At 37.8% G+C, this 12,976-nt stretch overlaps 1 protein-coding gene across 6 annotated transcripts in view; it reads left to right on the forward strand.

The window, feature by feature from the left end:
* Positions 1–12,976, forward strand: part of clcn3 (chloride channel 3) — a 43,850-nt gene that overhangs the window by 14,260 nt on the left and 16,614 nt on the right. Inside the window, exon 1 of one of the 6 annotated variants that reach the window (XM_053479660.1) lies at positions 11–187. The exons of 3 other annotated variants lie outside the window; for them this stretch is intronic. In XM_053479660.1, the coding sequence (XP_053335635.1) occupies positions 157–187 (31 nt within the window). In that variant the 5' untranslated portion in view covers positions 11–156. Of the gene's footprint in view, positions 1–10; positions 188–4,210; positions 4,417–12,976 lie in introns of those variants that run through there. 2 more of the 6 variants (XM_053479505.1, XM_053479816.1) reach the window with 2 other exon arrangements.

The following is a 12,976-nucleotide window of genomic DNA, read 5'->3' on the forward strand; positions in this document are numbered from 1 at the left end:
TTGGACTGGGAGCGTACTTGTGTGACAAGGCACTTGAGTCTCACACCAGATGCCAAAGTTTGTCCAAGGGCACAACCAGAAACAACATGGGATGATATCTGATCTTGTGCTTATTAAGGAAAGAAAGTCACCGGTGACATTTTTTCGGGTGAGGGAATGGACCAGACTGCATGCCACTCCAGGAGAAGTATGAAGAAACTTGTTTATCAGCTCTTTTTATTCGTGAAGGTTGACCTGTCTCTGTAACAGTAGTGTGTGTGTACAGTATATGACGTGAGTGTGTTATAGAATAAGAATTCATGGTGGCCATATTTATCATGATATGGGGTCTGGACTTATAGTTCTGTGAGTGTTATTAAGTTAAAGTGTTAAAGCAGAGATGTGTGAGTGTGAGTTACAGTGTCACATGGGCTTTGGGTGAATTTTCTGTGCTGGAACTAGCTGTAAAGAAGACATGGTCAAACGAAGTCTGGCAAAACACGAGGGTTAAGCCAAAGACTACAGAGTAAAGTTGTCTTTAATATTATATACAGTATGTAGTCAGCTTGGACCTCAACCATATTTTTACATATAGTCATATATAGTATCAGTATACATTTATATATAGTATTAGTTTTATGTACTTTTAACAATCTTCAGGATATTAGTGGCCTTTAATGCTCTTTCATATCTTTCACCATATCTGTTGACGCAATCATAGTAAAATCTGGTGTCACTTGGACCTATATGAGTTAATGAACAACACTGTGGGTTATTATTTTGTGAATCACCAGGAACTAATTGTGAAGCGTTCTGAAACTCTACATGTTGGATGTATTAAATGTGATTTAAAGTACACACACATTTCCAGTTATTTGGATCCATTTTCATTTCTCTGTTGTCAGTGCTGAGTTGTGGGAGGCTGGTTATCTGGTTCATCTGGTTTGTAGGAATGTAATGTAAATGTGAGGATGTCTGTAGGCTATGCAAAGAAACTTTTGATTTGTTCACATGAAATGAAAAGTACATCAGATTTAAAATATGATTTCTATGCAATTTAATGAACTGTATGTCTGATAGAACTAGTGCATTGGTCTGTATCTATTTCCACATGAGTTTTATTTATGCAGCGAACATTTGTCCTAATTATCAAGGATTGCGATGAATGAGCAGGTTTTATGAATAAAATAATTATTTTTAGGAATTAAGTTTATTCAGTGTGTGGGTAAGCTTTTGAGGATAGAACTTAATAGGGATTTGTTCTGATCTACTGTATATGTTAAGCCCTGTTTCCATGAATTCTGTGATAAAATTTGAGAAAGAAATGCCACGTGTGGGAATTCTTTTTGCAGGCTTTGGCATTTTTTACTCTCATGCAGGCAGGAGTGGGTGGTTGATATGAAGCCTGATCGGATATGAAGCCTGATTGATATCATGCCTGATCGTGTAGGGATTAATAGCACTGGAATGTTTAAATGTATCATTTCATGTGACAGGTGTTTCAACAATTGTTAATTACATTTGGTACGGTCTGTATTACTGAGGAGAGAGCATCTGTGTGCCTAAACCCACATTTAAAACCAGTCATTGAAGCACTTTTAGGAAGAAAACACATCTGATGACATTGCCATCTTAAATAAACACTTGGTCTCATTAATAATAGCTTATAATTCATTTTAAATTGTCTTTGAACCGTCTGTGTTGTTCTGTTCACGGCTATTTGTCATAGGGATAAATAGCTATTACAACTATTACAACAATATTATTATAATTACTTAAAGAACTGGTGGGTGTCTCCTTGTTGACAAGAGAGATCAGACTGGAGGCAGACTGGATTTAGCTGCCCGGAAGGACATAATAACTCAAATAGTCACTCTTTAAAACTGTGTGGAGCAGAAAAGCCTCCCAGCATGCAAAAAACATCAAAGCTGAGGTGAACAAAAAAGCAGAAGACTACATCGTATTCCGCTCATATCAGCTAATAGCGGAAATCTGAATCTATCATGGGCAGAGGCTCATTAAAGAATGTTTCATAAACACTTAAACTTGCCTATCCGGTACTAGCAACCATGTCATGGTTAAAGTCATAGAGATCACATTTTATGTGAATGGTTAATTAGATAATTCTAATTATCTGTGCTGGTGCAGGTGTTCCTATTAAAGTATATGTTTATGTGTACAATAGCTTGGTTGATTCTATGAAGCTTTTTGTGAGGGAGGGTTTTTGCATAGTCATTCCATTCATTAAATTATGGATGTAATAGTGCTCTGTGGGAACTGTGAGTGTGGGATTCTCTAAAAGTCTGGGTCTCTTCCTGAAACAGGGGGATTTATAGTTATGATTATATTTATTATGTGATTTCTAGTTTTAACTGGTGAATACTTAACACCAGTCACCAACCCAACACTATATTATCATGATACCCAGGTGTTGATTCGACTTTAATTGCGATACTATAAATATCCCGATTCAATATTATATTTTGCCTGCTTTTGTTCCTTTTTTAAACCTGAAAAAAATTAATGATTATTTAAATGTAGCCAATTTCTAATAACATTAGTTTTCTCACAAGAGTGGCATTTAAAAATACAAACTAAATTCTAATAGAACTGTTTAATATTTAGCTTAAAATTTAATTAAGCAAAAAAGCTACATTTTTCCTGATCAGTATGTATGTGTCATCTAAATTTAAAACTGAAATGCTGTTTGAGGCTTTATTCACACGGTATTAGTAGTATCTGGGGACCTCGGCTAATTTAGAAATTAACCCAACCCTCTTCAGAATTTTTCTGCAGGATAAGCAAAGCCTGCGATTTTACTCAAATTTACTGACTCATCTCCCAGGTATGATGTCAAGATAAAAACACTTGTCATTATAGGCCTAGCTGTATAATATAAACAGAAGAAAAAGGCACATTTTTATGTGCACGTTTTTAATAATATAGGGGTAGCTCAGTGGTTAAGGCATTGGACTACGGTTCAGAAGATCCCAGGTTCAAACCCCACAACCACCAAGTTGCCACTGTTGGGCCCTTGAGCAAGGCCCTTAACCCTCAACTGCTCAGATGTGTGATGAGATAAAAATGTAAGTCGCTCTGGATAAGAGCGTCTGCCAAATGCCTAAATGTAAATGTAAATAATGTAATGCCATAAAAATGCATTTTGTTGCACCACTGTGCTCTGTAAAGAATCGATTAGATTATATCTAAGGCTGATTGGCCAATCACCCATCACTGGTTTACTGGTCAATCAAATCTCCCACATTTCTTGAAACAGTCATAAAACAGTTACTATTTGTAAATAATGTCAAAGATTAGGGCCCAAGCATTATGAAATCAGCTTACTGACAATACTGATGCTTTGTTAGTGCTGATGTCATGTGAAGGGCCAAATTGTTCTTTTAAGGATTTTTTCCAGCAGCTGGGGCTTTTCGGGGTCTTACCATGCTCGAAAAGACAAAATGAAAATCAGCATATCCGAGCAGCTAAATCTCCTTCACAGGAGATTTTGCTGAATAGCTCATACACGCTTGCATTTATACATGCAAAACCTGGCCCACATTTAAATTTCATTGAGCTTTAAACAAGTTTCGCTATGCATGTCATGGGTTGTTCTTGTTTTGTGTAGGTTCATGACATACCTTTAAATATGAATCCCACAACATTTGGAATAGTACAAGAAATAATAATGCAAGTCACTGTATACACAGATGGTATATTCTCAAAGCTCTGGATAAGCTTTTATTGCTTGTGTTTGATTGATGCATTAAGACATACATACATAAAAAAAACATGTCTTATTAACATTACATAATCGTCTAGTTGCTTGTCCGTAAAAAAAAAACTAAATAAACTGATTTTTAAAGTGCTTTCCACCCCCGCATGGTTACTCAATGGACTCGTCCAACAGCCCCCATAGCAACCAGTTTATATCTGGCTTTGTTCAAAATCACGTTAGCGAGTTTAGTGAGTGTGTAAAGGTTATACGACGGTCCGTAAACGTGTACGAAATCGTGTACAAAAAAGTATCTAACATTACCCTAGTGTATATCGAAATGCCGTTGCTTTTCGCACATTATCACAATGAATTGGCGACACGGTAGGGTAGGGTCAGCGGTTTGGGACGCAGCCTATCTTCCCCTATGACATCATCACGATCATCCTTCAACTGTCAGCTGGCGAGGAGACGCGTTCGCGGAGGAAGGGAAAGCAAGCTAGTGTACAAGGGAAAGGGTGGGAGGGGGCAAACCGACACACGGACCGAATTAGTGTGTGTGTGAGAGAGAGACTGACTGCGGCTGGTAAAATATGGTAGCCGCCAGGTTTACATAGAACTGCTAGCTCCAAGCAGTGTAATGGAGGACGAATCCCCGGACCCTTATTTACCCTACGATGGCGGAGGGGACACGATTCCCCTGCAGGAGCTCCGCATGAGAGGTACCGACCGTGTCCAATTCGCCCTCACGATTTTTAGGGCTGTAATTTAGCCTATAGCACGTTAGCTATTAGCGGCTTAGCCTCCAACACGGAGAACTGTCGGTATGCGTTTGTGTGTTTTTCCGTTAATAATTAACGAACCTTTTGGCTGCGTTACCATTAAGCGTGCGCGTGCTTATAGGAGAGCGCGCGCGGGCTTGTGAGAGACCGTGCACGCGCTGGGTTACAGCACTTAATCGTCTGTACCACTGCATTGAAAATACACAATTATCTCTCTATCTTTCTGTCTCTCATTCTGTGTGTGTGTGTGTTGTCTTGACTTCATGGATAAGGCCTCCTCCCTAGAGACAAGAAGTAGTGTGTGTGTGTGTGGTCGTTTGTGGGTATGCTGAAAGACCTCTGCAAATCCAGTCATTGAATGAATGAGTGACTGGATCAGTGTACTGCATTTGCATGCATTCATTAATTCATGACAGTTCAACAGGAGAGACTTGTTGCACATTGGTTTCCAGTTTCACCTCATACATAAGAGCTCTTGCATGTTATTGTTTTATAAATACATGCCCAACACAGAATCTGGCACTTGGCACACTAATCCCCACTGCACTTGCTGCAGTCTCCAGGCTCTAGTGTCAGCCAGGTGTTAAGATGATGACGTGTAGTTGAAGGGTTTTGCTTCGTCGTCGTCTTACAACTCTGATCAGTTACAGCATGAATCTATATCAAGCTCTAAGGTTATGACTTTTATACACAGTTTTTGTATACAGTGCCTGAATCCTTGATTCATCAGCAAGTGTTGCTTGATTTTTCTCCCAACAGCAGCACTAAAAGTAGTGCTGGTTTAAAGGCAAATATAAATGTTTAGCATTTTTTTGATGCCGTCTTCATTGTCGGTGCTTTGTACTGTAACAGTCAGAGGTTTAATGTGTTCTGACGTGGGCAAGTCTTCAGTAGAGAGCGTTTGTGGTTTTTGGTAACATGATAAGATACAGTAAGAGCGAAAGAGGCTGGTAAGGGAGTGGATGATTTTTACAGTCGTAACATAAGAGACCATGAAAACTGACTTGTTTCTTTTAATCCATAGTAAATTGCTTTGGTATAAGAGAAATAAAACATTGGAAAATAATCCACCCCTGGGTCAAACTGTTACTCTGTGTGACTGTTGCTTCAATGCTGCATCACACCACTCTGTCATTGATTATCACTCCATAACAGCACAACACTGAATTGTTTAATTCGTAACAGATATGTTATATCTGTGCCTATGTTATTATAATTCTGTCTAATGTTTCATTTCTTTTAATTTTATATAAACCTTGACAGTGTTCTGACATTTTGTCATCTAACATATTTGATGGAGCACTTAATTTTGAGATGTCTGCATTTTATAGTTTGCAGTGTGTATATTTATATTTTTTTGCTAATTAAAGTGTTTTGTGCTGAGTGGTGCAGGATGTAAGCTAGGTTTTCCTGGGTGGGGGAAGTGTGTGTGTGTGTGTGTGTGTGTGTGTGGATATCTGTCCGAGTGTTCAGTCACATGTCTCGTGTGCTTAAAGAGCTCAAGAAGGTCACATTCCAACCTCCAGCTCTGTTATATTCACTGGAACATTCAGAACAACTCGTAACAAATATACAGAGTTCAGGGATTGAGATGGTGGCAATTTATTTAACTGTGTTTTTAATAATTATTTATTTTATTTTTTAAAAACATGTATGTCCCTTACTGAGTCTTATGCTGGTTACATTGTCGTTTCTTCTACTGCAGTCTGGCTTGTAAAAGTGAAACCTGTTTTTGTGTTCGATTTCTTGTCAGGTCTTTAACCCCCTCACTCTAATGGTGTCCAAGCACTAGTGAAACATCGTGATGAGTGCATTAGTGTAGTAGGGGATTATATAGAGAAATAAAGGGAGTTTTCACTCTTTCAACTGTGTTCTCTTATTCTGCACCATCAGCAGTCCCAGTTTAACCTGAATTTCCCTCATACAATCACATCAATGCTTCAGTATCACGGGTTTACTGAAAGTGTTTAATTTTCTAATAGAGAGAACAGACTTTTATAATAATAATCTAATAGGAGCAACGTCTTATATCTATAAATTCAGACTTATGGTTAATCCACTCCAATGCTCATCTCACACATCTCAACTCAAAATATCCAGAAAGTACACTTTTACACAGACGGGGAAATACGAACAGCAAAGATCGCCTTTAGCAAGACAAAGCAAATCATTTTATTTATTTTTTTATGACAATACTGTGTGAAGAAACTTGATATTGGAAATGATTAAATTTTACTGTCTGTTTACCAGTTTCTGATTCATTCAAACATTTAACAGTCCTGTGGTGTATATGTGCTAAGCTCTTGTGCAGTGTGTCTCATATCCAGGGTCTTGTTGTTTAGTTCACTCTGACAGCGTCAAAGCTGTGACTGTGTGTGTGTGTGTGTGTGTAAAGCACCTCGTATCGATCTGAGTCAGGTTCTGTGACTGTGGTGTTGGATGTTGTTCAGACAGAAACACAGTTGTGACTTGATGTTATCACTTACAGTTCTTGTCTCATTTTTAGCTGTTTCTTCTGATAACACCATGTTCTTCAAGGAAACTAGTGTGCAGTAAAGACCTAAACGTGCTTTTCTTAACTGTTTAACAGTTAAAGCTCAGGATTGATTTAAAAGTAGCTAATTTGTGAAAACAGGCATCAGGTGTGACTGAGCCTCCGACCTCTCAAGTCTCTGTGCCTTCACCTGTGTTCTTGTTTTAATTAAACTTGTATCTAGACTGTGTTTTATGGTAATGAATGTAAAATCTATGAGAGTATCTCTGTGTGAAACCTCTGATTTGTGCGTGACGTAGTATTAGAGGAGATACCTTAATTGATTGTAAGTAAGGAACAGGACTACAAATCTGCTATTGCAGGGAATTGTACTGATCAGCCTTATTACTTAAACCTTTTAGTAGCTCTGGTCCCCCAAGGCATGACTCGGTAAGACCTCTGGAGTGTGCTGTGGTGCCTGGCACCTGGACGTTGGCAGCAGATCCTTTGGGCACTGTGAGTTGTGGGATGATGTCTCTGAGGATCGGACTTGTTTGCCCGGCAAATCCCATGGGTGCTCGATCGGATTGGGTTCTGGGCAGTTTGGAGGCTGCGTAGTTGGCCTTGGGCTCTTTGCCTGCTGGGCCACATGTGGAGCTCGTGGTGTACTGGGTATTCTGGTGCTTTTCTGTCATGGCCCGTATTGACTTTGTTTGCTGATTTGTGCTGCATTGACTTTTCTGTGGGACTGGATCAGAAAGGCTGACCTTTTGTCACTGCAGGCATGAGTGAGCCTTGTGTGCCATCATCTTGTCACTAGTTTTATTTGATAATCAATAATAATATAAAGATTTGTGGTGTTAATGTTATGGCTGATCAGTCTGATTATAGTCAATCATGGGTAAAATGTTTATGAATGTTTGTGTTGTTCTATAAATAGTTTAATTATGCATAGCAAATATCAATTACAGCTTTCAGTCGAAGCAGAAATATATTCCAACAAGTGTCAATGTTCATATTTATATAAAATTGCAGTTTTTATGACCCATTTACCCACATTACCAAGGGTTCCAATAATTCTGAAACTGACAAGATGTAGTGTAGAGCTGAAGCAGGATCTTTATTACTCGGTGGTGCTGTGTGTTGTAGTTTGTGTCTGATGTTAATGAGGGAAGTGTTCTGTAACAGACACCCTGCTGCCTCGCCTTTTTTTTTTTTTTCTCCCCCAGACAGTTTGTGTTCTCATTTAGTAAGCATAAAGATATTAACACTCGGCTTGTGTGGTACAAGGCTTTTTTTTCAATGCCTTGTTTTACATTATGGCAATAAATTAATCTTTTAGAACAGATTAACTAAAAATATGGAATACAGGATTGTGAATATTTCCACCTGTTCAAGTATAAGGAGAATACGGGAGGCTTTATTAGTGTTGTTGTTGTTGTTGTTATTATTAATAAACTAGCAAATCTAAGCAAAATAAATGTCAAGTCTGAGAGTATAATATGCACTGGATATTGTAGCAATGTAACGTCATACAAGGATGTTAACATTGTTAATACGAACAAACCTAATGAGTAGTGTCTTAATTAAAGGTGGTTTCTCCCTATTTGTCATAATAAATGATGTGGGGAATTATGGAACATAAATATAAACTCCTGTTGCTTTGTGAAACTATCCCTCTACACCCTAAGGTTTCCTCAGCTTCCCTTATTTTGACCTCGTGCACTAAATGCTGACGGAGCTGATGGAAGTGTTGTGTATGAAAATGATTCACACACACACAGTCCTAACCGGACAATTTTTAAGGTCTGCACTGACTAACAGTAGTATACTGACTGCTGGTAAAAAGCTCGTACAAGTATATTTAGGATTCACAGCTCAGAGCTGTGTGTGATAGCACTGCTCACTGCTCTCAGGTTACGTATTTTCACCATGTCGGGATTTGTTTTTGGGAGAGCTGTGAGTCAGAGGTAGACTGGTAGAATTGTTTACATTGTTGGGTATTGTAATTTATTTATTTTTATTTATTTTATTTTAAATGTGATCCTATCGCACTGCTTGGCTGGTCCCACCATCTCTTAGAGATCGAGGAAGACATGAATCTGGACTGTTTTATTTATTTATTTTTATTCTGGCACCTGGGTTGTGGAATGAACTTCCTCTGGATGTCCGTACAGCTGAGTCACCGGAAATCTTTAAATGCTATCTGTTTCTTCAATATTTGTGTTAATCCCCCTTTAAAAAACAAACAAAAAAACTAACAGTGTTTGACTGGTACTTAGTTAGTAACTTAGTAACCCAGTGTAAGTTTCTGTCCAATGATGGAAAATTCAAAGCACTTTTAGACCACAATGTTTGTGAGTTTAATCTAAAGAATTAATAAAATGTAAACCAATTATACAGCAAAAATTGACAGACAAACAAAGGAGCGATTAAATCGTATAATTAATTTAAGCACATGTTTCTGGTTTCAAGCTGTATATTGAACTTGCAGGGTTTTGGTACTGGTTCTGTACAGGTTCCTAATCTTTATACAAATACAGACGTGTCGAGGAGCTGCTGCTCAACCCGAATAGCTGTGGCGCTGTTTAAAACCCTGATATTCTGCATAAGCCCATTTCAGCCAGATCTTCTCTCTCTCTCTCTCTGTGTGTTTGTGGTAGTGATGAAGACAGTCAGCATTAAGCGTGTTGTTTACTCAGTAGCTGTCTGTAAGAAGCAGCTTGCCTCAGCTAAACTGCAGACAGCTTTAGCGCACCTCTGCCTGCTCGCTTTATTCATTTCCTCTTTCCCTAATTCTCAGGGAGGAAACAGAGCTGCTGAAATTGACAAGTCCTTGTAACAAGTATCTGGATGCTTCATTCATCACCTTTTTTTTTATTTTATTTTTTTTATCCTGGATGTGATTTTTAAGCGTGTTTGATTTCTGAAAATGATGAAGTGGTGAAATTTTTTTTTTTTTCTGGAACAAATAGTGATGATTTAGCTGAGATACTTGGCACTCTGTTTCTGTACACAAGCAGAAATATGACGGTGTGCTGGTCTTTACTCTGTAGTTACTTACTTTCTAACGTTCTTGCATTACAGTGTGTGTGTGTGTGTGTAGTAGAGGAAATCCTGTGGCCTTTATTCTGCCTTCTTATGAAATCTGAAAAAGCATGATGAGGCAAAACAATGCTTCTAAACTCGTATAAAGATGTTAAAAAAAAGGAACATTTAAAATAAGCTTGAGTAAATAAACCAGACTGCAGTGTGTTGAAGCGCTGAGTGTAATAAAGAGCAGATTAGAAATACGACTGCGTGGTTCTGGGCCGTGTCTCAGCTCCAGGGAGGAGAGAAAAGCTGATTAGCTGTTTACTGCAGGCGCAGCACTACATCCGACACTGCGAGCTTCAGAGCAGAGCGACTTCTGTGGCTCATACGCATGACGATTATTCAGTGTTGGTATTGAGAAAGAAATAGTATTAAGTCATGACTAAATAGGAAATATTTACCATCATGGCAATGCAACTTTACAAAGCCGAAAGTAACTTTTTCTTTTTAATTTTTTTTTCTTTTTGCAGTTTAATGGAAAAAAACAGCCTGCAAAGTCTATGCGAACTATTAATTAAATGCTTTTCTGAGAGTACGCAGTTTGCCTCTTCTGCTTTCTCTTCCTGTTTTTTTCCCATCAAGCACTAGTGAAACCCTGGAATAAGTACATTAGTGTAGCAGGTGATTATATAGAGAAGTAAAAGGAGTTTTTAAATCTCATAACTTGTACATATTTGCTTACACTCCATTCAGCTTGCTTCAGAAGTTGGAAATCCGAGCTTATAATTTCAAGCTTTGTGATCAATGTTCATCTTTTCTTATCTACCTGTGAGTCAGCAAGATGTAATAGTCAGTGTCTCAGTGAAGTAAGTAGGGTTGGGTACCGAAAACCGGTCCCAATACGGCACCAATAACTATTTAACCAGTATGTACGGGACCGAAACAGAACGCGAATTTCGGTTCCTCATTTCGGTGCCACTTAAATGCCTGAACTGTCGATTGAAATATTTGTTCTCTGGGGCTATAATGATGCAGTTGTAATAAGCATCAGATTCATCAACCCACAATCGCTAGTAAAATTTAAATACTGCATTCATAAGGTATCAGAAATTATCAGAAAAATTAATTATTTCCTTAATTAGAAAAATCTTGAGAACTTCAGAAAGCTTTGATAATAAAAATCCAAAACATTGTTGCAGTAATGTTTTTTAGATTAAAAGTTTATTAGATTAGATTAAACAATTAAAAGCATGAATCATCAGGAAATGAGACCATTCGAGATGCGCGTGAATGCAGCAACTAACGTTACACTCGCTCTGACGGCAGCAGGTGGTCTACCGCTATCTTGCTAAATTAAACAACTTTCGTTAAAATTCCTAAAACTAAACGGTCGAAAGTGTGGCTGTATTTCACAAGAAAGGAATCTCGACACTGCGACGTGCAGCAAATGTTTTACAGTAGTTGCGTAAGTTACATTTTTTGTTCCATAAAAATGTAGTTTTGCCACCGGTACCGTTTTAAAAGTATCGATTTGGCACCGGTATCGAAAAAAACCCAAACGATACCCAACCCTAGAAGTGAGTGTTTTTAACTGATCTAAAAACAACACTTGCGTAAACTAAAGATGAGCACTTATTTGTAACTTAAGCCCGAGTCACACTTAAAGTTATACTGTAGATCTCTAGCATGAGAGTTTAAAATTTATGAACTCCCGCTCAACTCTGCTTCACTTTGCTTATTGTGAATGTCAACACATCATATAACTTTGCCGTCTCATCCTGTGTAGAAGTAGATACTTAAACATTCGCCATGTGAACATTAATTATGTGACTCACTGTGATGACGGTCCTGTTTAATGTTTTAATATCATAATCCACTACACATGCAGCTCAGTATGTTAACCCTCTATCTGTTGAAAGTTGCACTGACACGCGTTCTTGGAACTAAATCAAGTTTTGCTGAAAGTTTTATTTTTATTTTTTTTTCCCTCTTCAAAAACCATGCCTACTCGGATTAGGGTCTAATATTTATTGGGAATGCAACTCCCCAGTAACCACCTGATATTATAGCTTTACCATACCCAGTTTTTTTTACTGTGATGTACTGTTATTACTGTAATTACAGTACATTTTATATCATATTGTTACAATTTTAAGGTCCCAACTCTTAAAAAATACATGAAGTAACTCAAAACTTTTTTATACTAAACTTTGTTCAATAGATTTACAATTATATAACAATTAAACATAAGTAATAAATTGTAGCTCATCACTTTTATTAGTTTTCTCACTTAAAAACCAAGGCAACTATACAAACTAACTTCAAATACAGGAGTTTAACATTTAACTTGAATTAAACAAACAAACAAACAAAAATTATCTGAGCATCACGTATCTCTGTCATCCTCCATAATTATTTCTAAACAAATTTGCCAAGTAATTTACTCCCACCACATGGGCGAACATCTGTGAATTGTTTACAATGTAAAACTGTTTTGCCGCCTCATATGCCCTTAAAGTCTCAAAACCCCATCGTATGCCGGAGTCTTTGGACACAGAGGTTAACTCTTCTAACATGTGCAAAGAACATGTGCAAAGAAATTTAAAGACAATGGATCAACTACGTCAAACTTTATAAGACACCTGACGACACACCCAGACAGGTTGGTTTAGCATCAGAGCAATGTCACTGTTGTTAATGAGACATCTTTCTGTTGACGTCAGCAGGTATTAGCGTGTACCATTGAGTAATCATAACATAGCATAATTATTAAAGGTGGTTAATCTTCCTGCTATGCTATACCTTCTAGCTAAACATCTACATTGACCTTTTATTTTAGTAAGTTGTGTACCTGTAATTGGAGATCTACCAATTGTCGCTTTCCTGACGATTTCTGATTTTTGAAGTCTGACCAGCCAATACCGGTTGTGGCCACTGTGTTGTAGGTTCATAATAAAATTAAAGCTATTAAATAACTTTAAAATTTTCCCCAAA

This window comes from Clarias gariepinus, chromosome 1 (genome assembly GCF_024256425.1).
Source record: "Clarias gariepinus isolate MV-2021 ecotype Netherlands chromosome 1, CGAR_prim_01v2, whole genome shotgun sequence".
NCBI classification, from domain to species: Eukaryota; Metazoa; Chordata; class Actinopteri; order Siluriformes; family Clariidae; genus Clarias; species Clarias gariepinus.